Source organism: Pygoscelis adeliae, unplaced genomic scaffold (assembly GCF_000699105.1).
Source record: "Pygoscelis adeliae isolate BGI_AS28 unplaced genomic scaffold, ASM69910v1 Scaffold77, whole genome shotgun sequence".
NCBI classification, from domain to species: Eukaryota; Metazoa; Chordata; class Aves; order Sphenisciformes; family Spheniscidae; genus Pygoscelis; species Pygoscelis adeliae.
Genome location: NW_008825216.1, coordinates 7,077,109 through 7,105,005, shown reverse-complemented (window position 1 = coordinate 7,105,005; position 27,897 = coordinate 7,077,109). Strand labels below are relative to the sequence as shown.

The window sequence follows — 27,897 nt, the reverse complement described above, 5'->3', positions numbered from 1 at the left end:
CAAAGAACAAGGAGCTTAAATGAACACAATTTATCAAGTCTCCCTTCACATCACATATGTTCATGTCTAAAGTGACACGGTTGCATTTTACTCACACCCTGTTTTTATTCTCCAGCATAAGCCTGCAGCGTGAAGGGCCGCTGACCTGGTTCCCAGGTGGTCCCTGGCTCTTCTCAGATGCTACTAACTTCCTCTCGCCATCCTTCTTCGAGCCAGTCCCTGCTGTTTTATTTAAATAAATAATGTTGTCAGAGACATCACAACCTATTTAGAGACTGTCACGGAGTAGTGAACAGGATCAGCTGTCTGAGTTGAAGAGCTGTGCTTCGGCTTCACAGTCAGTGTAGTAAAAATATTTTGTAGCTCAGCTTGAAAGGGCACAGCAGTAGTTTTCAAAATAACCATAAAACTCCCTGCTCATCTTTCCTCTGCATGTTCCTATGGAATAACCAGGGGTGCCTGGATGGGGGTACCTGCCCGTATTGTAACCCAGCAAGCTTAGGCAGGTTCACCACATTCTCACTGCTGCAGAGGACATGCTCCAGACCTTCAAGTGTGCTCTTGAGGACTCTACTCAAGAGACAGCCAGACTTAGCCTGAGACAGTCTCTTCCAAGATGTTCCACACAGACTCGCAGGAGAAGATGACCTGGCGGGCTGTATCTGTTGCAGTTGTGCAGCTCGTTTTCTCTGGGTATTCCAATACTGAAAGAAAATTACCAGCTGCAGACTTTGGAGGTCAGGAGCTCTGTTTGCAGATTTGCACATTAAATCAAACAGGAATAAAGCTTAAAAGATAATTTCTAACGTATCTTCCCTGGTCCCCCAGTTCCCTCCTCTATTCAAGGAAAATACTCAGACTATCTGAAAAGCACAGGTGTCAGAGATGGGATCACATCCCTTTTTTTCTGATTCTTAGCTGACTGCAGGACTATGTTCTTGGTGACTGGACTCTGATAGAAAACAGAATGGTTTCTGTTTAAATGTATGCACATATGCACTGGTATGCATGCACCAGCCAGGAAGACTCATGAAGTTAACCTATAAGATATCTAATTAACATGAAGATGAACTGTTCTACGGTTGTGACTCTATTGAATATTGTTTTGAACAATGAAATGCCACATGCCTCTTCATTCTTAACACAAAAGGTTTTTATGAAAAGATGATGTACCTGACAGAGTGCAAACACAAAATTAATGCGGGTGTCTTCCTGCAGATTAAGGGTAGTTCAGGAGCTGTTGTAGCTCCTCCAGTTCTGGAGTGAGGTTAATACCTTTTAGATTATACAGATATCCTGTAGCAAATGTTTGGTTCACTGACGACCAAAAGCGAACCTCTTTCTTTCTTTTGGGTCGGGGGGACCTAAGGCCAGTTTTCTGACTCAACCATTAAACATCTGTTTAGTTAAAAAAAAAAAAAGAAAAGGTAAACTGTTTTAAATGCTGCTTGAACAAAGTTCAAGAGGCTAATTTTGATTGGGCTGATAATCGCTAAAGTTGCAGCATTATATCTGAATTTCAGGTAATAACATAAGATCAAATGTGTCACAAACTGAAATTGTGTACCAAAAGATGTTTAGAAAAATGTCATTTAAAACCAAAACCGAGTTTCTGCCTTGGCTCCTGGTAATATTTACCTATTGTAAGTTACCCTCTGAAATTCTGGGTTTTCTGAATCACATACTGATTGATGATCTAAATGTATGTCTTTATTCTCAGTACGCTACGATACTTGATGGCCTCTCTGAAATTAATCAATGGTCTTATTCCACCACCCAGAGGACACCACAAAAATGCCAGCAAAACTAATGAGAAGTGACAGTCTGTTGTGGCATTAGAGCAATGTATCCTGTCATTGCGTGGACATGAAGAATGAGCATTCTTAAAAGAAGTCTCCTTACGCTTTGGTTAAAACATTTTGCAGTGAAAATAAGTTTCTCTTGCTGCTGCTTTGGTTTTGTGAAAAGCATGGAGGTTGGTGTTCCATGGCTGCAAATTTGGTTTTACCTGCTATCAGTATTTGCTTGGTATCTGTATTTGCTGTGAACTAGGCTGTGGCCTCCAGAGGGGACGGTCAGAGTGCCTCCAAATCCTCTGCATGATTTGCATAAAGACAATACAGATTTAAAAAAAACCCTGTGATGGTGACACCAAAGAGAACAGGAGGAGGCTGTCCTGAATTGCAGTAGCAAGAAGAACTGGACACAGGTAGTGTGTTAGCCTTTAAAGCTGCTGCTCGCTGTTACCCCGGTAGAGCTACATGCAAGAGGAAGCTTCTTAGTTACCTTCGGTTCTAGCTTCTATGAAAATGCCAGGAAAACAATCTGGAAACTATGTTGGTCTGAGATCCAGTTGTGAAACTGCAATAAATGCTAATAAAACCCTTGCATGGAAGATGCCGTTTACTGCGGGACATCATGGTCTTGGAGTTAGCTCCATGCTACAGGAAACAGCAATGACTGGAAAATATACTAGCAAGGCCTACTAAGTCATATTTACCCAATATCTGAAATAATTTTAAATAACGAAAATGTAATGAGGTAAAGATAGGCCTTTGGGTACCGCTTTTTCTCACATAATGCTAACTTAAGTAAATTTTCATATTGAATTTTTCTTTTCCAGCACTACTTTCAGTGTTTTACTGAACCTAAAATTACCCACATCCTCTTATCATTTCTGTAGATTTTCCTTCCTCTTTTATTTCAGTAATGGTTGGTAGTGGATGGATGGAGATGGCTGACCAGCGGATAAGAAATATGCAAACAATATTCTGGTTCTTTAATCTGTGAATCTTGCTTATAAAATCAGTTTGACTGTTAAATAGATCCTGCTGTGCCAAAAGAATCTTTCCTTTCATTTTAAGGTGTCAACATGTCTGCAGCCACTCACTCGCCCCAAACTGCTTTTGCTTTCACAGGTCTTACCCTTTCTATACATTTATCTAATTACTTCTTTAGAAATGCTGATTTGATCAGTTATAATCTATAGGTATCGATGTGCAGCATTAAAAATGAAGAATTACTGTCCAGGGAGCGACCTGATCACTTCATGCCTCATCTAAGACTCTGCAATCATTTCATCAGCCATAACCTCAAAAGCCATCCATTTATAATCCATAGGCTGTAGATGTATGTATCTGTGCTGTGTAGTACCTGTAAATAATGTTTAAATTCTTGTTTGTTTACCGGCCGGGGCTATGTGCAAATCATTAGTATCAATCACGTATGTACACTTATTTAGCTTACTCTCATAATTGTAGTCTCCTTGCAAATCTTTTCCATTCTGAATTCAGATGATGCCTCAGCTCCCGCGCTGGAGACTCAGCCTCAAGGTGATGAAGAAGGTGAGCATCAACAGGAATTTAATAGCGCAGTATTGAATTATGCAGTATGGACCGTATACCACAACATCAAATGCTACCTTAGAGTTAGGGCAAATGCTGGAGCAGTTGCAAGAAACTGCAAGAAATTGAAAGCATCTGTACCTTTTTCCAGATAAAGACAGCAAACACAATAGAGTCTTTACTTACAAACAACGAATTTCGTGTGACAGTTTTGAGGTGACGCTGTAGCTGTGGAGTCCAACATCGGCAATTTTAATGGTCAACTCTCAGGGCAGAGACAGGTTTTAAACTTGAGCCAGAGTGCACATTAAAACTGCATGGCCAAATAAGGAAGTTAAAGCATAAATTCTGTCCTCAGCATATTGCCTACTAATGTTAAGGTTGATGTTTTGTCAGGCTTATTTGTCTCTGGGGAAATTCAGTGCTCTGTAAATGGAAAGCTGAAGGCCTACATGCAACGATAGTCCTATATTGTGGCTGCCTTACCGCTCACTGCAAATCTCACAGAATCTGATCTGAAGTTATTACATATTTTGGGTCCACACTAGGAGATTTTTATTCCAATTAAACATAATTTTAGTCTACAAGTATTATTTCAACCTTTTGTATGAATGGGATAAGGAAGGAACTATTCATGCCTTTGCATGATAATCAAGATTTTAACTGTCCTAATAGAAACCAGTGTGCCCTTTTCTTTTTTAGATCCATGTATCTTTAAAACTAGCCACTTATTATTCAGCTGCTAGTAACTTTTTTAAAAAAATGTAATGTTTACAAACTTTGTTCTGTTGGTTTTTTTCTAGATATAGCTTCTCGTTATCCTACATTGTGGACTGAGCAAGTAAAGAGTAGACAAAACAAAACCAATAAAAGCTCAGGTAAGAACTTGTGTTGTCCTTACTTTGCAAAGCTCCTGTGAAGACATGCATTAAGCCTTGTTAAAACTGAAGCCATTTAAGTGAAAGCCATTTTAATAACCGTTACGCTTCCACTCTCATCATACGATTGCGACTTAATGATTTGCGTTGTGATGATTTTGTACGCTCATGCGTCATACGTTCCTTTTATATGGAAATACTTTTGGCCAGGCTTTACTAAGTGTAAATTGACATTACTCCACTAAAGTCTCTGGCTCACATCTGTTTGCATCTGTGAGTGTATCTGAGATTTATTTCTTGCATCCTCTTCAATTCTCTGCCTCTTTGTTATCTACTTGTATTTTCTTTTTTTGGGGGGTAACGTGTAGCAAGAAGGTGCTTGGAAAATGGCAGTGTGGGTTACATGTGTTTGGTGGTAAATCTTAGGAGGCAAACCTGAAAAGAAGCAAGCTCCCATCAGAAACCAGCTGTCAGTTAGCAGGAGATTGGAAAGACAGTGTTACCTGCTTTTTGCTACCTCACTCATCTGCTATTTACAGACTGATCACCAATTTAGTGTGAATTAGCTATGTTACCTTTTTTAAAATTGTTGAATTTTGGCTTTGCTTTTTTTTTAACCACTCTTTAGAATTGAGCTTTGTAAACCTGGACTAGGAATGTCAGGTGAATGTCCTAAGACTGAAGCCTCTCAAATATTCAGATACATTCAGTGTTTTGGTGGACTGTAAGTTTTGATATCTTCCTCACTGTTCCTTCCTTTCAGTGGAATAAACTTTAGAGAATCTTCCTGAGTTTCCTGGTTTCTTTTTCTCTGGAAAAATGTTTAATTTGAAAGGAAACATTAATGATACAGGCTATGACTCAGTAAATCACCCAAAAGCACAGTTCAGATCCAGTGGAAATTGAGGTTGTGCTTTATATTAAGTACTGTGCTTAAGTATTTTACTGAATTGAGGCCCAAAAGGATTTGAAATCACCATAAGAAAGAAAGACATATCCTTACTAAGAGGTTTACAGATTCCTTTATATAAGCTCTTTTTAACATCAAAGCAATAATTATTGATACTTTTTCCTCTCCTTGATGCTCCAGTAGGCACTGAAGGAAAGGACCTTAAACAGAGCGTAGACAAGGGCTTGAAGCAAACACTTTCCATGCTGGAGATTTATTCTGTCATTTGTTTAGTCAATGTCAGCAAGAACAGAATTCCTGTAGGATTTCTGTCATGTAAAATGTCTGTGTAGAAATATGTCAGTTTTAGGAGTGTTTATTTAATTTTTACAGTGCTAGAGACTAGATCTAAAGCAAGAATTCTTGAGTTTGCAGTGCAGCTGCTGGAAGCCAAAGCTTCAACACACACAGAAAAAAATTAGAAAAACACAAAAGAAAAGGTGGGTTTATTACTGGGAATTTGTAACCTCCTGTCCATCTAAAGATATATTTACAAAGGAAGAGAAACCAGAAGCGTAGTCTACCTGCCTTGTGAGTGCTAGCCCATGGTACATTAGCATCAAAAGCATGATTGTGTTGGATTTGCTAACAACAGGACTTGCTCACAACTGTACTGTGCACAGGGGATCTCTGGAGGGCTAGTATATGCCACAGTCTGTGATGCCATACCTGGATTAGCAGAAGTAAGTCAGCAGACACTATGTAGCCAGCTTTGCTTTAATTTGTAGGCATACGTGGTGCACCAGAAGGGACCACTGCTCTCTCTGCTCTAACTTCTCTTGTATATATAATATGACATAACCAATCAAGATGAATCTAGGTGCTAAAAACAGTGTCTTCACCAGTTGTGCTAGGCAGTATCTCTCTTCCAGACTCCAAAAATACATCATGTGTCCATGACTGTATAAGTTGTTTTGATGGCTGAGCCACACTGGTATTCAGTGAACAGGTCTTTTAAGCTCTTGAAAAAACTAGGTTAGATTTTCCCCTTATTACCTGTCAGAGTGGTGTCAAGGCTTTTGGGAACATCCACAGAGAATGACCTCTGGGCTGCTATGTGTACGGAATAGGAAGGACCTCATGACTGAATCCACTGGATTGCAAACTAACCACCTTTGGACACCCAGGCTTCACTATAAGGGATAAATACAGATGTCTTCTTTACTCAGTTTGCTTAGCAAACTCTGATTCAGAGTTGGTCATACAAACACCAGAAAGCTTATTGAAATGTATTTGTCTGAGTAAAATGAGGAGAATTTATGTCTGCATATGAACTGTGTTTATAAAACAAAAGCTGAAACTCAATTTATTGATAATGGGCTAAATTTTCCTTTGTTGTTTCTATAGTAACCCAAGCGCTTTCAAAGAAATTCTTCAGGTGCAAATAACACTATGACCTAGCCCTGCCTGTAGAAAATAACTAAAGAAATATAATAATGCTAAAAATTTCAGGCAAACTCCAAATATCCTACTTAAAAGCTGACTATTTTAGTCTGTATTGGTTTTTTTTTTTTGCTAGTTTTTACCTGAATATATGTCCTAATATGTCATAGTCAACAAGTCATGGTCATAAAGAAACTTGTCTTGATCTGATAAATCAATCTCCTTAGGATAATGTTTTTGTGAGTTAAGGATCACGAACGAATACATTAAATTTATTGTACTCATCCTGAAGTGGTTTGCTTTTGCTACTCTGCAAATGACCTGCCAGTTACAATTAGCCAGTAAAATCAGCATAAGCTTTTAGGTTTGGAAGATCGAAAATAATGGCTCAGGAAATTCTAGTTTATATTAGTTATCCAGTGCTTTCATTTGATTAAATCAGCCTAAATTAATTTAGCACAGAGTAATGCCATTTGGGAGACTTACAGATGTAGGGCGTGAAATTACTGGATGCTCTATAATGACTTCTAGTGCATATTCTTTTTGTTGGTTCAGAGAAATAGGCCTTTGCTGCTCACTAAAGGCATTTGTAGAGTGGTATTTAACCTATTACCTTTTGATGACAAAATGTTACTGCTTGCAAAAACCCCATCAACATCGGATCATGTAACAATAGCTCTGTTCAGAGTGGTGGATTTGAGTAGAAACATCTCCATTTTAGGTCGTTTTGTATGTTGAAGATGATTTTCAAAATTTTTTAAAAGACTTTTTCTTTCCTGAATTAAAGAAAAAGCATGCATCTGGTTGCTAAAATAACATAGTGTTTGCTGAGACTATGTTTTATACATCTGCCTTGGTGCCTTTGCAGGTATTTTACGAATTTTTTTTTTCTTCTGGATTTCTTTTTACCCCCACACTCCTCATTTCTTCCTCCATTTCACAGAAAATATTGTGGGTTTGCCACATCAGATTGACAAAAATAAGAATTATAGCAACAGCTATCAAAAATAAACAGAAATGCAGTGAAAACACTGGGCATGGGACTATATGGGTTCTGATTAAGACATCAAAATGTAGCAGCCTACGTGCTGCTGTCTGTATGTGAACTCAGTGTGTAAACTCCTGCCGTAGCTTGTGGAGATGCAGTCAAAGCGGTCAGTGGAGCCCAGAGAGCAGCCCACCTCATCGTAAAGCTGACACCTGCACTTGGCCACCTAGCGAGGTAACTGGACCTCACTGAGTGCGGTGACTAGTTTAGATGTCTAACCTATATGAAGGTATCTATGCTTTAGATGAACTTTAGCCCACCCCAGTATCAGTTGAAAATCCAGGTAGTATTCTTTCAGAGCTTTTGTATTTTGTAAAGACCAGAGGACTTTGCCTTGAAGAAACTGGATGTTTTGGACTATGCCCTCAGCAGTTAGCTGTTACTGTAGCTTCAGGGCTAGATGCAGCCTTGGTGTGGGTGGAGAACACTACGTGACAGTGCAGATACTTTCCCATCACCTAACAGGGAAAATGCAGTTCCCTGAGGAGAGCTCATGTTGGACTGTAGATCTCTTAGGTTCTCCTTGCTACATCTGCTCTACCAGCAGTTTATATCCCTGTGGGATTCTTGGGAACCAAGTGTGACATTTTTCAGAGGATTTATGCCCTTTTTTGACTTTGAGTATAGGCAAAGGAAGGACAGTTTAATCTTTTTCACAATGGTCAGTGAAGCATAGGATTCATGTTGTTACCTTGAATTTAAGAGCCAAATTTTTCTAATACTTTGTTGTGGGAGCACTTCCATGAAATATAAATAGGGTGACTTTAGCTGATAATATTGTTAACGTTCAAAAAAATTCTTAAAGTACTGAGGAATTTCTAAGTACAATCTGTACACCACACATGAGAATAAATAATACTCAGCATAAAATTTCATTAATTTTGCAAATGCAGGATGCAAAAAGTCATCTATAATCTGTGCTGTAAAGCACATATGTAAGTATATTCCATTTAAGGTTTAAAGACCTTACATAAGGTCTTTAGAGATTCTGGTGGTAATATAATTCAAGTTAAAAGAGCCAGGTTTAAATAATGTATCATTGGCTAAGACACGGTACAGTTTCATGTATTTACTATTCAGTTCTATTTTCTTATTATTAATACGTTTGTGTTCTGTTTCCTTAAAGATTGAGTAATATGTAATTATTAGCACTAATGATTTATATGTTCATTGATCGTTTGTGTAGTTTATTTAATAAGCATTATAAAGTGATTGAAAAATTGGTGGTTTATTGATAATCCGGTATGACTGGCAAAATAGAAGACAGGAAGAAATTGTCACATTACTTTGTACTTTACTGAACTTGACTTTGATTCATGTGTTAAATTTTAAACACATGAAATGACTGGGTAGAAATTTAGGGCAGTCAATGGCAGAACTCCCAGACAGCAGTTGAACAACCATTCATACTCTGACTACATGCTACTAGTTCACTCAGTAATTCACATTTCATCTGGATCAGGCACAGGCACGTGATGTAGTGCTTGTGCCAGCTTCATGCTTTCTGCCAGCTTTATGCTTATATGCTTTAAGCAGGTGCTAGAGGACAAGCCATACATGATCCAGCATAAAATAGGGTCGGCCCAGAGGAAACCCTGTTCTGACATAAAGCCTGCTGGGGCAGGGTTGGGCTGTCAAAATTCTTAACGCATCTACACAAAAAGTAGTGGATCATGTGATTATGACATTTTTCATCCAGAATGAAGAATCCTAAATCAGAATTCATTGTCTCCTCAAACTATGGCTTTAGTGACTTCAAGAGTGACCAGATTTCAGCCACTGTACCTGGATATTCTGGTAATGTAGAATCATCTTCAGTTTCATTTTTGGCTTTGGCTGTGCACACATGAAAGGAATACGTAGCTTTTTATTTAATTTTCTGACACAACAGAGTAGTGTTTTATTGCTGCCATTTTACTGCAGACCATCAGTTTCAAGGCTTTAAAAATCTGTTACAAGATTTTATCAATTAGCCCCAGAGGGCTCGATCCAACAGGAGTTTCATTCTCAAAACGCCATCTGGGAGAACACTGAAGTGCACATACGGTAATGTAGTATAGACTGGCTGCAAATGCACATGAAAACAGTTAGTATGATGTCTACTGTGAGTACATTCTTAATAGACTAAAGCAGGGAATTTAAAGTGATAATATAGCTAGCAATTATGTGTCTGTATCTATACCAAATAGCTTCTTGCATTTATCTGTTCGTATAGTCTGAATCTATTGGCAAAGTCTGCCAGTGAGACTGACTAATGTGACAGAGTGACATTCTAAAATTTGAATGCAGTTTTTATTGCCTTGTTATCTGACTGCTTTAAAGCATTTGTACATATGAGTTTTTCTCACATGGAAACTATGTTGGTTGTCAGTGAGGTTTCTGTTTTGTTAGATTGCTTTGTTTTGTTTCTCAGAGGCAATTGTTCCAGTGGGATCCCTGTGCACTGATCATTCCCTGAAAGTCACCTTCTTACAAAGGACCAAGACAAACCTTGTTCCGTACTCCAGTGCTCACGTTCATTCCAAACTGAACCTGGCTAATGTCCTCCTGCTATGCCTATCCTGGCAAAACTCAGCACTGAAGTTAAAAAAGCCTGAATGTCAAAACAAAAGTAGCATTTTCTTTCAAAGGAAATAAATGTAACAGTTTGTGTGTTTGCCCAATCACATCAATTCTAATAGCCATTCCTCTCTAAGCATAGGAAAATGAGTGACTTACAGACAGGAAAATGAGTAACAGCTCAGTGACTTTGTATTTATTCTCATTAATTGTTACATTTTCCAGATGTTGCTTTTAATATTGACTGAAGATAAATTATGTGCAGTTAAAGATGTGTCAGCTAGCAAGAAAAAAATAAGATCCAGTTGCGTGTTCCCAGTTACATACTTATTACAAATTAATTAGAAGTTTTCTAAAACTATTTTGAATTAGGCTTATTTTGCAATGTGAAGATTTAAGATATGAAATCAGTTATAACAGAAGGAAATCAAAATGGATATCATAACAAACTGAGAAAAGAACACAGGGAAGAGGGGGAAGAAAGTGTTTTAAAAGCTTGTTGCCTCCATTTTTCAGCAGGGATTCCTAGTAAGTCATGTGTTGGCCTGAAGAACCCTGACCAATCTTCTGTTCTCAAATTTGCTTGTATTCAGCATTAAAGGAGGGGCACATGAGGACTTTAAAGCAGAATATGCATGTATGTCCAAAGAGTCCTACTCACTCTGAATGCATTGTGCCTATATTGGACACTCAGAAATTGAGTGTAAGTGAATATATAAAGCAGATTCGCATAGAAAAATAGCCTGAGTAGGAGTGGTTCATTAATTTAAAACCCCTGAATTACATAGGAAAAACAGTGGGTTTTTTTCCCTGTTATTACCTCATTTCAGCCCTAAAGACAGTGTTTCCTTCCAACAATTGGTGAGGTATCAGCCACACCAGAAGATGGGATTTGCATTCCCAGACTTGTGTTGGAAATACAGCCATTAGCTGTAGCTGGGGAAACCAAGAGCATGGGAATAAGTTGCTGAAATAAAGGCATCTCGTGCCTTCATATGACCTTGGGTATCTGATATCTGCATGGGCTAGGAGATATGACAGCCTACGGGAAATTTGTGATGTTCTGGCATGTAGGTTTGATAGTCCAGACTACCTGAGATGGCATTGAACTGAGCCCTGAGAGCCTCAATTCAAGCCATGAAATGAAAGTAGAAGGCAGAACTATTGATTTTAAATAACTCTTCAAACACATCAGTTGGCTTTTAAGTCCACACATGGATTCTGTCAATGGGTGCTCAGTCCATTACAGATAGGCTGTCTCTGCCAAATTTTGGACAAGTTCAAATCAAGATATTATTACTGCGAACTTTGTAGCTGGGGCTCATCTGCACAAGAAAAGGCATTTTTTCATGACATCAGCAGCTGAAGTCTGAACGTTTTGTGATGGCCACAGATCTGGCTTTTGGGCCTTGTAGAATTTGTGGGTGCTGGAAGACATCATCTGGTAGAATATTTGTTGTTTGGCCTGTTACCTCAGCAAGTTGTGCATGGAAGATAAAGAGAAAAGCATTGTGAGGAAGCTTCCAGGCCAACAGTCTTATGGCCTCCTCATAAGACTCTTTGGAATGGCTGTGGCTGCTAACTCACTAAATGTTCCCTTTAGAGTTCCTGAATGAACTCAATTATTTGGAATGAACTATAATTTGTGATTTGTATTTTACTATAAAAACAGCGTTGTTAAAAGACTGTTGGGGTGGGAGATGTGTGAGGCACTGTCACATTTTGTTATATGCCCTACTGTTTTATTTTTAAGTATTTTGAAGAGTAGGAGGTAATTCTCTTTTCTTCTTTTCCATTTTTTATTATTTTTCTGTCAAGAAACAGAATAGTTTCAGAATAATATTCTTTTAGAATACTGGTTTCAAGATACTCCTTGGCAGCTGAAAAACTGGTGGCTTTGAAACTACTGATTGTTTACCATTAGGGCCAATCAGTAAATGGTTGAGTTAGTTCCTAATGGAGAACTTTGTCTTACTTTTCAGTAGCAATTTTTAATGATATCCTAGTCTTGATTTAGCTATTACACAAAGAGAGAACAGTACTCTTCACCCTCTTCACCTGTGAAGAAAATTACTCTTCATACTCTTTGGTCCTCTTTCCTTGCCTTGCCTCGCCTCGCCTTGCCTCGCCTTGCCTTGCCTGTCCTAAATTGGTAAAGGAAAATTACAGTTTTCTTTCATTTCTTTCAGCCTCTTCCAAGAAGATAAAACTTGCCAGACCCCCCCCACTGTGTTTGTATATTATGATACATTCTTAATTTACAGGCTGCTGGATCATGCTTATTGTAGTACTGTCCTATCTTTAATAATCCTTTTCACAAACATTTTCATTTATCTTCATTTTGATTTTACATATTAGTTCAAAACCTTTATAAAGATCAAGCACTGACATTTCCAGTTTTTTCCTCCCACTACAGGGGAAGATCCTCCCATCCTAAACCATTAAAAAAATAGAGTTCTGTTTTACATCCAATTGATGTTCTTCATGCTCAGGATGTTCCAGGGTTTTATTGGACCCCCACTGGGGGCGGGGGGGGGGAGATCTGTTTTATGCAAGGTTGATAATTTCTATTTTACTGCATGTGTTAAAATTTGATGCCAAAAGATAGTAATCTTTCCCATTTTTAATTATATCACATTACTTTCTGCAGCAAGTAAATGACACAACAGTTCTGCTTGAAGTTCTCCTTTAGTTTTTAGACATGCACTCCCCCACCTACCCGCAGCTTTCCACAGTTTACCAGACATCAGATTGCATAATCATAAAAGCATCAATAAGCTTCATAAATCCTAAGAGGGATGTCAGGCTAACGGTCTATATTTTAATGACAGATGCAAAAAAATCATGTAAATCATGTTAATGCACAGAAACATATTGGACTGGATCATATCTAAAGACATAATCCTTCTGGGAAATAATAGATAAATCTTTCAGTCAAAACAGTCTGGATCTGGCTATGGCTATATTATGATTGCTGGGTGGTATATAGAAGATAGGTCTTCCAAATTTTGCAGGCAATTAGAAGTCCAGCAGGGTCGACAGTAAGAGCTGCCAGGCCTTCCATCATCATCCCAATGACCTGATAGTTAGAAGAAAATGTCCATGTTCCATGCAGAGATGCCTTCCCTTCCCTTCCCTGCACCCCCCCTAGCCCACAACCCTAAAAGCAATGAACATAGACGGTAACCTTTGCATATCTTTATCAATACAGTAAAGGCAAAATTTTTCTTGATTCTGATGAACTTTCTTGGGCAAGAGGCCCAGGTCAAGTGCGAGCATATAGAATTAGGCATCTAAAATTGCAAACTGGCATCTAAACAATAGTCCTGTTTTTTTCTGAAATATTAAGAATCCAATACTACTCGAGGTCAAGCCAGTAAAAAAATATATTACAAAATGAAAGAAATACCTGCAATGTCAGAGAGCTCTGAGGCTCATATTTTCAAAACTTTAGTAAAATGGTGGTTATGCTCTTGAACAAGAAGAAACCCTGTTTGGAATGTAGATGATGAAGAAAGTTATTCCATCACTCCAAGAATATCCACCAAACTGTCTCCTACATTTTGCAAGGTTAAGAACTCCTTATGTCTTCATCTGTAAACTGATAAAAACTCTCAAAAATGTTAATGTTAAGAAAACCAAAATTTTAAGTTTTGCTGTTAATTTTAATCAAAGTTATCCAGTGAGCAAAATTATTATTATTATTATTTGCAGTTCTGGCAAAATTATTCTGGTTTTATAAGACAGACTAGACTGTTCTGAGGAAAGCAATTTTCTCTTGTCTTCCATGAGGATAAGTCAAATGACCAACTGTCCACCTTTCCAATAACTAAGAAGTGTTTCAAAAAAAGCCAAAAACAGTTACGGCAAAATATTCCTCTGTTAATATCTTATGTGAACTATGGAATTCTACTGCTTAATCTGGCCACGTTCTGCACAAAAAACTCTGACTGCTGTTAATGGAAATACAGACCATGGAAGGACTGGTAGCCATGTAACATGAATCAGCCCTGGTGGCTGGAATCAAGGTTTTACCTCAGTTTCCTGACATGTACATTTCTGACAGTCTGAATACAGTTCTAGATGTTCCCTGGTAGATCAGGTTATGGGCAGTCACAGTGGTTTAAATTCGGGGGAATTTTTAATGGGATGATTTAGTATATATGACTTCCAACTTTCTTATTTGCCAAACCATGTATCTCTGAACAAACTTCCTGAAAAGATTGACAGCTCGTGCTACAGTTCATGCATTGCATAATTATTTTCCAATAAATTATTGGCTTCTTCCTTAATTCTTGAAAAAATTGCCATGCGATGCAGGAACTTTCTGAGGCTTCATCAATAACGTTAGCATTTTCCATTTAGTACAAAAGCAAGAGAAATTCAAATCCTACAGGGACTTCTGTGGGAGGAGTGGAATTCACCCCAAAACCTGTGCGTTGGCCACATGTCTGCAATGTGGCTATTGCATCAGTCCAAGCCTTTACTGCAGCATCTGCTTTTATGGACTGTTTAAGGTCGTGTTAATGCTGTCATCCATGGATCCTTTCCCTAGCCTGCCCTTAATGCAATACACTGGCTTTTCTGTTTGGGACTGATGTGGAGTCTCCTTTCCATGAAAAGCCACACAAAGGGTCATAATTGGCACAAGGGAACTTGTTCTAGTCAAATTACTTTGCTAGAGTACATGAAACCACTTTGAGATCTTTTCATCTGCAAGATGCTGTGTATACCCCAAGTATTGTATTATTACTGGCTTGCTTTCTGCTTCACTCCACCCTGTCCATCATGCTCTGTCCTCTCTCTTAGCAGACTGTTCCAGATAAATGCTAGATACTATGTTTTCCCTGCACTCTGCACTGCCTAGAAATAACATTAACTATTGTTGCCATAATGCACTAGATTTCTATGTTACTGGAGAAGAAGCAGTGGTTGAAGAGACAGACCACTGTTTTTCATTAAGCTATTTTTAATACCTGTTTTAGTTTAAGAACAGCAGGCCAAGTATCTACATTCAACCGCAAATAAAACTATGTTTAAATAAGATTAAGGCTGTAAATTAAATTTCAGATCTTAAATTCTCTTGGTGCATTATAAAACACAAGAGAAAAGAGGGGGCAAAGCTTAATATACCAAACTGGTTGAAAATGCAGCCTTCTATGGAAAAAAACGACTTCTTAGGGAACTTTTTTTGAAAAGATATGCATTTTCAGCTAAAAAATTGTTTTTTCAAGATGAAGATTCAAACAACTAAAAAAGCCTTCAAAAAGCTGAATAGTTTTGGCTCAAAACTAAAAATCTTGATTGGTCATTGTAATGCCTTGTGGAAGCTGTAATTCTGAAACTTCATTAGTCCCTTCTTTTTCAGGGGCCGGGGTCCTTAGGCTGACTATACATGCAGGATATAATGGTCTCCCCTTTTTAAAAAATCAGTGACACCTCAGAAAACTTGTAGGGACCTTGGATTTTGTGGTTCTGTGGGAAGTCCAACACAAAGGAACAACTTGTGGGGTTTTGTTTTTGTTGTGTTCTCATTAAAAATCACATTTTTTATGAAAAACAAACACTTTGAATGAAAAACGTCTTTTCACTTAAAGACGAAAAGATTTTTCCACCAAAGACTGGTTTTCCACCAAAGACAGTCACAATGAAATTTTTCAACCAACCCTATTGCAGTCATAACAAGCTATGAAAAAATTTATATTATCACCACTTAAACAGTGGGTTACCTTATTCCATTGTTTTCCAGTGAGATCTTAATGTTATTTAAACTTAGCACTTTTATTGTCCTTCAGTGAGTAAAGACAACTTATCAAAATGAAAGGACTTTTATTGTCCTCTATTTGGATGACTGCTTAGATGCAGGTTTTTTTTTACTAGAATGCATTATAAATACATAAATTCCTCAAATGTGGGTGACCTGTGATGCCCTTGAATTGTTTTCCAGTGCACCCGGTTAGATCAGGGCAACAGGCTGGTTGGTATTTGGTCTGGAAGCAGAGGAGTATAAAGTCAAATTAATGCCTCTTGTGCCCCCAAAGCTGAGATACAGTTTTGGCAAGAAAGTAGAAAATAGTTCAGGATTGCATGATCTGTTCAGGTTCAAATCGTAGGAAGGGTTGAGTGTCTCCCTCACTCATTAGGCCAAATTTTCAGGTCTGTATTGAGGCAAACTCCCATCAGTGTAAGGGCTGACAAGGGTTGATCCTGTCTGATTATGTTTACTCGTCATTTACGGAATTCATCCACAGACTCGGTTACAATGGAGACTCTTATCAGAGGCAGGAGTGTGATTAGTCACAGAGGTTCATGAGCATTACACTCTGTTGTGGTGCAGTTCACCCCTCTTTCACAACAGCACTGTGCCCAGTTATTCTGGCTGGCAAGGAGGCAGGGACCCTTTCTGTTGGTTTACTTACCTAATTATTTCGGAAGCAGGAGTGTAAGTAACTTCGGATCTTGGATGTTTCCTCTCTGACTTTCCCAAAACTCCCACCAGGTAGCGAAAGCCATAATCTCAATAGCCCTTACTGCCTGAAGGTAATGAGAGAATCATTATTCTCATTGCTCTCCTGTTTGGCTGAATAAAGACTACATCCCGCCTAGCTTAAGTGACTTATAATTTTAGTGTTCTTGCAGTTTCTAATCAGGTTTAAAAAGCGATTTAAGATCATTTTTAGGACATGGTTTTTAGTTCCTTTGAGTTGATACAACAGTGAAGCAGCAAAGCCAAAAATATCAGTATAAATGTCAGTGGTTTGAAAGGTCACTTCTCTTATCCCACGTATGAAACAGTGACTTCTAATGTAGTCACACATCCTGTAGTTCATCCCTTTAACTAAACAGTCCAATATAATAATAGCAAATGACTGTAGGAGGAGATGGTTTAGTTTCAGCAGGCATGAAGCCTCATTTTACTCAGAGCAGCATAAATAGGAGTGACTCCACTGCAGTTAGAAGTGTAATGTCACTGGAAGCCTTATGAGGAGAGAAGAGAATCAGACCTGCAGGGTTTTTTTTAGTTTTCTTTTAATTTTCCTCTAAATGGGGACATTAGTGGTACAGGACTGATGATGGTGTTATTGCCTCTCTTGGAAACACAGTGCACACTCATTTCTTTAAGTAGCTAGTATGTGGTATATCAGTCTGCTGGATCAGTGATAATAGGACAGTCCACCCTAATCCTGCTGCTATTGCATAGCTGGAATTCCTCTTGACGTTAATGGATGTACTGTAAGCACAAGGGCTCAGCTACTCCACTTGTATTGCCAGCTGAAAGAGTGAACCTCTACAACTTCATTCTCTCCAGATGAGGTGATGTTTTGCACATTGAAGCGTATTCATATTCAGAAGCACTGAATATTCATGAATACCTTCGTGCATGTCTGAGAATATAATGTCACATAACTGTCACATAGTGCTAGCCTCAAGGATGTCAGGGTGCAGTTACATTTTCAATACACTTGTCAAAATGAGCCTGTGTGACTTTTATATGGAGCATCCCCTGTCCACAGCAAGGCTAGAGGAAAAACAACTTGCTTCTGATCTTTTTGTCCCCTGTATAATTGAATAAGGAAGTTTGTGGGTCAGAATACTATCTTTAAGCTTAATTCACCTTTTTTCATACCTGCTTTTATTGGAGCCTTATGCAATTTTATCATAGTCTCTGTTATCTCTAGCATAATTAATCATTCTCACTGTTGGTTGCACACACAGAATTCCCTGTTCTGTTTCCAGTCCTTTCTCTGCAGTCTGCTTTCTGTTCTGTCAACAGCTGATCTTCACTGTCTATTTCTTGATTTTTGCCTAGGTATCAGTCTTCAATCTCAAATGCTGCTGGTTTAGGCTTTTCTTCTAACACTGATTTTTCATCTCTCTATTCTTCCACCTTCTCTTTTTGACTATTGCAGTCAAAGGCATAAACTGGAAGCCTTATGAGGACAATAACCGAGGAATAAAGGCTGTAGATCATGCTATGAATTTGCAGGCTGTATTCTGAAAATGCGGTCACTCCAAAACCAAGCTGAGGGCTCTTAGGAGCAACCAGTTGAACAGTGTAATGGATAGGAGAGAGTTTGATTCCTAGATTGAGTAAGCATGGAAAGGTGTCATTACCTATCTATGTAGGATTTCAGAGATGATTTCAGGGGTATCTTGTCCAGTTGTGGTATCCATACTTCAGGATACTGAAGGATATCAAACTGCAGGAGCAACTAGGTGTTTGATCCTAAAGCTAGTGGAGTATATTTTCAGCATTAATCCAGTGCTTTTCTAAGTAAGAATGTTTCCATAGTCAAGGCTGTGAGTTTTTTGTGGAAGTTCATTTGTATTTTTCAAATAAAACTCAATGCAAGTGTCATAACATCAACACTGTTAGTCTGAATGACCAGTGCTCAGAGTCTTGGCCTATATTCTGTGCCAATTTTGCTTCCTCACGATGTCATTGGGGAGACTTAAGCAGCCTAGGAAGTATTGTATGCGAAAGCATCTGACGTCAGCTAGTGCAGGGAGGCAGCATGGTTTCATTGCTTACATTCGGGGCAGCTAGCCAGGAACTCCAGGACTCTAACCCTGGCTCCGCTTCTGGGAGGGCTGCTGCAGTCTGGACAGATCGATGCAAGTAGAAGCAAAAGTTTCAGCAGAGAGATGGTTGAGCTAGTGTCTAGTACAGGACTACTGAATACAATAAGGAGCTTTACAGACTTATATAGTATAGGAGGTGGAAGTGAAGAAAAAGATGTTGTACTGACCAGTTGAAATACTTGCATTTCTTTAAATGAAAAGGCACAGACTAAACCTTTCTCTTGGTTTCAATTTTACATCTAGACTTCCTGCCTTTTGTTTTGTTTGTTGGTTTCTTTGTTTCAGTCATGTAAATCATGACATTGGATTTTCACTCTTTTTCCTTGCAACTGACAACTTCAAACATTCCTCCCCTTCTTTCTGCAACCTGTACCTGCCATTGCCTGATTGCAATAAATACATACGTAGAACACAAGCAAAAAGAGGATGCCCATGACTTTGGTGCAAGGGAGAGCCTGTGTCTTCACCTCCATGTTATCTTTATCTAAATGAGCCTACATGTATGAGGCAAAATTTCTAGTATTCAATGGTACTTGCTATGGGACTGTACTGTAGTTTTTCACAAGTGTGACCCAAGGCAAGCAGGTTTGTAAATGCACAGGCTTTTCCGCTCTTCTTTAGCCTGTGTTTGTTACTCCTGATTGATGAAAACAAGTCCCACTAAAGACCCTTGTGGACTTCATTAGTTATGCCAGTGGTTGATTAGTTTGGCCCAGAATGTTTTAAAACAATAGACAGATTTAATCAGCCACAGCTCCGGTTGCAACAGCTTCACAACCTCCTGGGAGCATCATGCACTGAGCTTCCTTTTGCGTTATTTTCAAGCCATCAAACAACCTTTAATCTTCCCAAATTAAAAAGAAAACAAAGCATACGATGTATAATATGTAGAAAGAATAACAGAACTGTCTTCCCATAAGTGATAATAAAAACGTTTCCTTATTAGGTGACTGAATGCCAACATTGCTGTTTCCTGTGATGCTCGTTATCTGGAAAAGTTAAATATTTAGAATCTGTTTTATTTGAACAGTTCTGCCAAAAACAGTCCTTTGGATTTTCTCTGTTGGACATAGAGAGCTTCAAAATAAATGAGGCCTGAGGTAGATGTGCATGTGTGTGTGGGGAGACAGGATGGGCGCAGGTCTGAAAGGGTTGAAAATATTTGTGGGAAACAAGCTAAGAAAACACTTCAAAAAATAACACTTTCTAAAACCTGTTCTTTACTCTCACACACAATGGATTGTTGGGAAATATTTATGCAAGGCTTATTCCATTGATACAGGTCATTTGTGTGGTACATTAAACACTTAAAACTAGTAATCTTCTGAGCACGTAAAGTAACCATGGGTTGTAAAGGATTAAGGATCATTAGTCACACTTTAAAACTCTCTAATTTTACTGGTTCAAAAAGTCTTTGACTTTGCTACTATACATAATCTAAGAAGCCTTTAAAATTGTTCTGGATATGCTAGGGACCGACTTTTCTGTTGGTGATCCCTACTGTGTACAGTGGAATGGTTCCAGTTTACAGGAGCAGAACTTGTGGCCTGGGATTTTCAATATGATAGGGGGTCTTCCATTCTTCCAAAGCATAGGGATGTTTCACTGTCACACCATATTTAGCATTATCTACGCTTCAGAGAACTATTTCTTTTTGAAAACAGAGATGAAAGTGGGGTGGAATTAGCATTTTTATTTTTAATTCAGATTGCCCTTGTTTTTCTCCAAAGTTTGAAGGTAAAGCCAAGCCAAAGATTTGGCTTTGCTCTTGAAACCAAAGCACAAGCTGAGCTGTTTAACCATGGCCATATGAGAAAAGAAAAAAGAAAGGAAGAGCTACATAAAACTGTATTAAAAAGTTGTTGGAGCTGACAGAAATAGTATTAGAATATTCTTATTGGCTTTTACTCTTCTTTGGCTCATCCTCTTTATTGCACACAAAACTTGGCCGAAATCAGTAAACAGTCTTCTATCTGAATCCTGTACCTCTCCTGTTACGAATACTGACTTCCTACGTGCTGTATAAATAGTGCGTTTTGGATATAATGGGCTGGGGGGGAAAGACCTGTAATCTAAGATGAGCCTTTGGATTTGTGCAGGGTTAAAGCAGTGCAGTTATCTTTTGACCAGGCTTCATGTTCATGTTATTTGTCGAATCTCATACTGAGGAAAAGAGTCAATGCATTCCGGGAGCAGTGTGACTCAACAGATGATAGCACTTTACAGAATTTTCTTCTTGCTCTGTTAAAAGACTTTTCATTGCACAACACAGTTCTTGTAATTAGAGACAATAATATGCATGCTCATTTTCCACCTGCTTCTTGCCTTCTCTTTGACAAGATGAAGAAGAGCAAGTCAGTATAAAAGTGGCCAGGTTTTGATTCATCTGTCATTAATTAGCTTTTAAGGGTGCAACTGTATTCTCAGCATTAGTACAATTTTTAAATGTTGGGATTTTTTAAATCAAGTAGGTTTGAAGAGTACATACCTGAAAGCCCTGGGGGTGGAATCGTTCTGCTTCACAGAAGAGGCAGTGGGAATGATGGTAGCTTAAACTTTTGCATGATGGCTGTCAAAGTAATACTCCCTGAAATACTGAGAAAGAAAGGAGAATTTCTGTTTCAACAGCCTGTTTAATCTCTGTATTCCTGCTCAGTGTCAGAGGGCCAAATCCTTACCATTCTGTAATGCCCATCCAGTCTGCTATGACCTAGACAGAGGTGCATATTATATTGACCATTTTGTAAGATACTCTGAGACATGTAAAGGAGACCTACCTAAATGCAAAATAATATTCTCTTATTTTTTGAATATATCCACATATTTTTAAAGTGTGCACCTTGGATCACGTTCCCATAAAACAGCCAGAAGTCCTCCTGGCTCCTGCTGGCTTCTGCAACAGTAGTCAGGTTTCTGTCTGTAAGGTGGCTGGAAATGAGTTGATACTTAGAAAATAAAGTGTAGGTGGAATGCAACCACCTTAGGCAGGAGTTAAGCAATAAGGCTGGAAAACACTGCACGGTGCCAACAGCATTAGCAGTGTGGATCAATGGCAGGAACGTGGCACAAACTGCAGCCAGAGATGCCACTGTACACCTCTGAAATTAAAATTACTTGGGTGCCTAAGGTCCAGTATCTAAAGTCATATCCAGGCACTGATGTAAGTATCTCAGTTTCCCAAATGGTGAACAGAAACAACTCCTGTTTCATTGAGGGGAAGCGCTGGGTTGGTAAACATTCCTGTAAGTTGGCTGGCTTATTTAAGTGCTAAAATATGAATTTAGGCACTCCAGTTTGCACATTTTGTTTTGTAATTTTTAGTAGAGCTATTCAAACAAATACTTACCCTCAGCTCACCTGGCAAAGACTTTCATTTTCACAGCTCCGTGGAAAAAGTGAACTAGCTTTATTTTCACTTCAAATATTTCTTTAAAAATGAGAGATTTTTCCACTGGCAGAAGACTAACATTTGCTGGTCAATATACTCATAAAGCAAGAATGGTAGCTTTGCGCAATTTTGTTTAGTGAATGAGCCTTTAGATTGCTATAGCAAACTGGCCAGCTAGCCACTGTGTTTGAGAAAAGTCAGTGATTTTCATTTGCTGTAATTTTGGGTGGTGGCTTTTTTGTTTGGTTGGTTTTGCAGTTCAAACGCTATGGTGCTGCTCTGCTTTGGCAGGATGAGGCAGCCATACCTAGCAATAATAGGAACCGATGTTTCCTCTTATGTAGGAAAAGCAGTTTTCATCCCATTTGGCAAATAACTGCTTTCAGATGTATCCTTGCAGGATAAGGCAGTCTTTTGCACAGTATCCTCTCTCATTTTAGGGGAGCCAAGTTAACAAAGTCAAGCAAGAACACCTGGAAATGACAATCCAACCTCTCTCCAGCCTTGTAGTTGAGTGAATGTCCTCAACTCATTGAGCAAAAGGGGATGAGGGACCTCATCTCCTTAGAAGACCAGAAGATTTTTCACTCTCCTTGTGAAGCCTGATACCATGTGATTGGCCAGCTGACTTAAAAGGATTTTTGATTTGTGTTAAGGTTGCATTCAAAGATCTGTTGTAGAGGGTAGGGTGTAAACAGTCCTTGGATCAAGTCTGGCTAATGCAATCCACTTTGCAAAGGCTTGCTATCACTTTCACATGCTGCTGTTGAAGTTTTAACAAAAATGTGCTACTCTTGGTTCATTGCTCTCTCATATTTCATAGACGGTATAATAAATGTTTGACTCAGGATGTTGAGGATATACATTTTGGCTCTAATGCCAAATGCATCTTTGAAATAACTCAGATTTATAATCTAATGTATACTAACTTCATGTTTCTCTGTCATTTATCTACAGCAGGAGTAAATGCTAATACTTAAACATTTAGAGCCAGATTCTGTCACACTTGTAAATGAAGACTAGCTTCTCTGTGAGTTTTCATCAAGTCAGTGGATAGATCTCACACTACTGTTTTATTCAATCTAAATAAGAACGGCAAAATATAGAATTATATTTTGTTTAAAGAAAGGTAGGTTGTTTGACCCCTTATAATCTGTACAATGGCAATATGAGAACTCAGTGAAGGAGAAAAAGGATGATAAATGAATAATTCTGTGAGAGGAGAAATTTGAATACTTACATAATATTTCTCATCTCTTTAACCAAGAAGTTGGGCTAAAAATTAAACAAACAAGCAAACAAAATGCTAAAATAGCAGGCTTTTGTGGCAAAACAGTTCTTTTACAGTGTTGTGGTTACAGTCCTTCTCACAGTACTCCTAGTGTTTCAAATTCTAAGAAAAATAAAGAATTGCAGAGGTATGTGCAAAAGCTTCCCTAAACCAGAAACTCTCTTAAAAATTCCAGTAGACAAGTGGGTTTGGATTTTGGTTAAAGAGCAAGTCATCCTATTTTCATCTGAGATCTTTGTCTTATGGGCCCCCAAACTTTCACCTATTGGTAGAACCAGAATTTGTGTATTACAGAATTCTTGATTTGACATAGTGCTACTTGGCTACTCAAACCCAGAGTAAAAGTTGAGAAAATCCTGGTGTATACAGGTAGATTAGATTGGCTGTGATCATGTTCTTTTCAGGTAAAACTAAATGGGGGCTGGTGGTCTCTGTGTTTCGGATCTTTGTTTCGATGGGCTCAGTGCATTTCCAGATGATCGTCCTTGTGTATTGCAGTGTCTTTGCATATGAAACCACATAGATAAATGAGAGCATCTGTCTGTGATTTATCCTGCTTTGTTCAGTGGAGTAAAGTACATAAATTAATCTTTAGGGCTGTGTTGAAGCCATGAGCCTTGTGTTTAGCCACAATCATCTCCCCAAGCTCCAAAACTGCAAAATAGTGATCAGCTGTACATTGAGAGCATTCTGCAAATGCACACAAGGGGCCTGAAATATTTGATTCCCACAAGTTTTCACAAACAAGAAAAAATATGGGCAGGAATGTTGCCAGCTTTCTCCAGACCTTGAGAACCCTCATGCTGATGCATATCTGAACCTAATGTAAATCAAAACATGTGGCGCCAGATGAGTATTAATACTGTAATTTAGTCTTAGGTTTTGGTTGCCATCTAGATGTTGGGACCAAGGTTGAGTATTTATTAATGTTACCTATTCCTTACAATCAGTACTTGGTCCATGAGTAGATATTAGGTTTAACTGGAAACATACGTGCATGTGAATATATTCAGCTGAGGTCTGATGTATTGTCCATTGAATTTAGTGGGTATTTTTCCATGGATTTCTACTGGGGGAAGGTTGTGCCAAATAAATACTCTGTTTGGTTGAGGTTAATGAATAGTCTTTATAAGAAGCTAATAGCATGAGCAAATTAATTCCTACATTTGTTTGTAGCATTGAGCTGCACTTCACTTATGCTAGAGTTGAGATTTTTTGAAACCGTCAAGAAAGGGCAGGCAGACAAATTCTTGTAAGAACAGGTCTTCTTAAGAAAGATTGGTGTGAGATGGCCATACCCTGGCCATGAGGGATGAGGAAATAACTTTGTGTACGTAAAGGGTATGAAGTTGGCTTCTTAAACCATGTTATACCACCTCATCTACCTCTTCAGAGAAGGAGTCTGTCATGCTAGAAAAGGTCTAAACGAAAGCTGGAGACCCTGAAAGAATATGAAGCCATGGAGTCTACACCTCTCCTTCACTAGAATGAAATCATTTAGGGAATTTTTGTCATTTGTATTAGCTGTGTTTATAGCAGGAACAGACACGATGGATTCTGAATGATTAAATTTGTCAGCTACAGGTAAAGAACCTGCTGGTTTACCTTCAGGATGCATGTTTTCTGGAGTTAAGAATAACAGGGCCACTGCTGTAATGGATCATTTTGCCATCCAGGCAACGTAAATTCCTCTGCAGGGAGAGCATAGCTTGAATAGAAATTATCCCACTTCCCACTGCCTTTCTAAAGTGAACGTTTTTGTCATATGTGGAAATACAATTTGGTGTAGTATAAGTGGAAATCCATTCAAAGAAACTTGAAGACTATGAAAAGTAGTGGAAAATATAAAAAACACATTGTAATCAGTTGCCTCGGGGCCTATTAACTTCACTGGTTCAAGGAGGGTTCATCCTAAGGAAATGGATCAAATTCTTATCCCTGTGAGATACGAATTTGTTGGAGGGTTGCATGGGTGTCAATAGGATGACTATTTATCCATCCAAATTATTATGGCTTTGAAATAAACTAGCACAAAACTTGTGCAAATCAGTATTTGAAGTGTTCTAAAGGGGTGCCTAAGTTAGACTTAATTAACTGGGTCAGACAGATGATTTGCCTAGCATTTTGATTAGCAGAAATTGTCATACAATTTAAGTCTTGGTATACTGAAATTTGGACATGAATATATTTCTGCCTGTATATCCTCTCAGAAACATGGGAGAACTGCAATATTAACTGTCTCTAATGTTACACTGCACTCCTCCGGAGCATGCGTATCACTTTTTGGAGTATTTTTGTTCACAGGTTTCTTGTTACCTGCTTTCTATAGAGGACATTGAGCTTCAAGCCCTAATAAAAGATCCCTTTACTCTGTAAACCAGGCTATCTAAATTGTCCTTTCATGGCCCATTATGGTAATGAGAAAAGGAAGGAGAAGGAACCAACTAAAACCAGAATTTCTTGGAATGGATTCTGTTTATCATATACACATTGTGGGGTTAAGGAAATTGGAAGGAAGTGTTTGTATAGTGGCAGGAAATGTTAAAGTAGCATACAGACATCTTTGTAATTTTCTGCAGATTTGGCAAGTTGTTTCTGCAGAACACACTGAAATTTAGGCATAAATACAGTGATTTACATTTAAGCAAAAAAAAAAGAAAATTATTTGTAATCATGAAATTCCACATGTTGGGAGAAGCTGTGATAAGACACAGCACAACAACTGCCAGAATTTCTGAAACAAGGGGCTAAAGCATCTCCTGTTACAAGACTAACAAGATGATTATCATAACTTACATAATACATTGCTCGGTGTTTAGATGTGCTATAGACAAATGCACGGTTACATATTTTGTTCAGGATGACTTTTCCAGAAAAGCCACCTCTTTTCTCCTCTAGGACATCCCCTAGTAAACATTAATTAACAATTTAAGTAACCCATCAGAGATGAATAAATGGAGTCTTTCGTAAATAAGGATTTACGGTGTTATATCCTACTACTATTGAGGTTTTTTTCTGTTCATGTAAATTAACTTGATTCATTGAAAGCCAGACTGTTTCCTTAGGGATAATTGGCAACAAGAACTGACTGAAGATTTTATACAAAACATGAAACTTATCCACAGAGTTTGTCATTAGCTGGAGTATCTTTCTAATTGACAGAAGATGCAGCATTTCAGCTGGTTGTTTGTAATGGACTATGAAGGCATCTTGAACCAGAACAGGAAAAGTATATTTAGTAACTAACATTTAAAGTAAAAAGGGATGAAATGGACTAGGAATATGACATAGGAAGAGCAACACACATTACATTTAAAGCATGTTTTTAAAGTCATTCTTAGTTTTACTTCATCATTCAAAAATTTCTTTTTCAGACTAAGTAGATGGTCATTGGGTGGTACAAAATCTCTTGGTGTAAAACTGGGCAAAAAGGTGTATTTCCTTACATGATTGAAATTTGTGTGTTGAATCATTAATGCTTATGAACCTGGAGTAAAATATAGTTTTGGGTGGAAACTGCAGGAAGGTTTATCAGCCTGAAATTAAGGATCCCAACTGAGCTACAGCATGGCTGGCTAACATGGTAGACTGTGGAAAGGATTTTTCAGCCATGTCTAACTACTTTATTGAACTAAGATGCTTGGAAAAACACCCCTTTTTTTCCAGCAAGACAAAACTGAAGGAACTGAGAGAAATAACAACAGCGTAAGCACATTCTCTAAAAAGAAGAAGCTGGCGTGTCAGTGCTTTTCTCTTCCCAGAAGGAATGTTATTCTAGTAACACATTCCATAGAAAGTTTGATGCATTTTAATGATTAAGGTATTTATCCTACTTTTATTATGGCATAGATCCTTTTCTGTACTGTTCACTTTATGAACTTCTGGCATCCATCTGTTATGGTTCCAGATCATAGTTGTTAGATTGTTTGGACAAACTGTCAGGCATTTTCTAAGTTAATGACATTTATCACTGGTTCTCCTGGCAAATGAACGTTTGTTGACCATGACTCTTCTGACATTACAAAGGCAATTATTTGCAGTGGTATGGTAGCTCTGTGATAAGAGCTCTTAGTCAGCACAGGACTACAATTGTATCTTTCCAGTACTCCTGTTGTAAATAATTGAAAGAAAAGTTTGAAAGGGAATGAATGGTTCCCTCAAAGAGGAAATTACACAGAGGACTGATATTCTGGTTCTGGGAAAAGCAGGCAGGATTATAGGTAAGCACTTTAGGGAAGTTTTCCTTTACTTTATGTAGGAATGGTGTTCTAGTGGGGGAAACAAATGGAAGTAGTAATGGTGGCACAAATGGTCATGTCAAAAGCTTACAAAAGCATTGGACTCTGCAGAAGTGACTCTCTTGGGCAGTCACTAAGCAGATTGCCTGATAGCTGACCTACAGCTCATTAGCCATTGTGTAAAGGAGGAAAATAATAAACTATTCTGCACTTTTGGTGAATAAAATGAATGAACT

General features: G+C 38.3%; 1 protein-coding gene across 1 annotated transcript in view; it reads left to right on the top strand.

Moving 5' to 3' along the window:
• SMOC2 (SPARC related modular calcium binding 2) overlaps positions 1–27,897 on the top strand; it is a 124,450-nt gene that overhangs the window by 46,205 nt on the left and 50,348 nt on the right. Inside the window, exons 9-10 of the mRNA XM_009329252.1 lie at positions 3,294–3,344; positions 4,148–4,222. Of these exons, the coding sequence (XP_009327527.1) occupies positions 3,294–3,344; positions 4,148–4,222 (126 nt within the window). The remainder of the gene's footprint in view (positions 1–3,293; positions 3,345–4,147; positions 4,223–27,897) is intronic.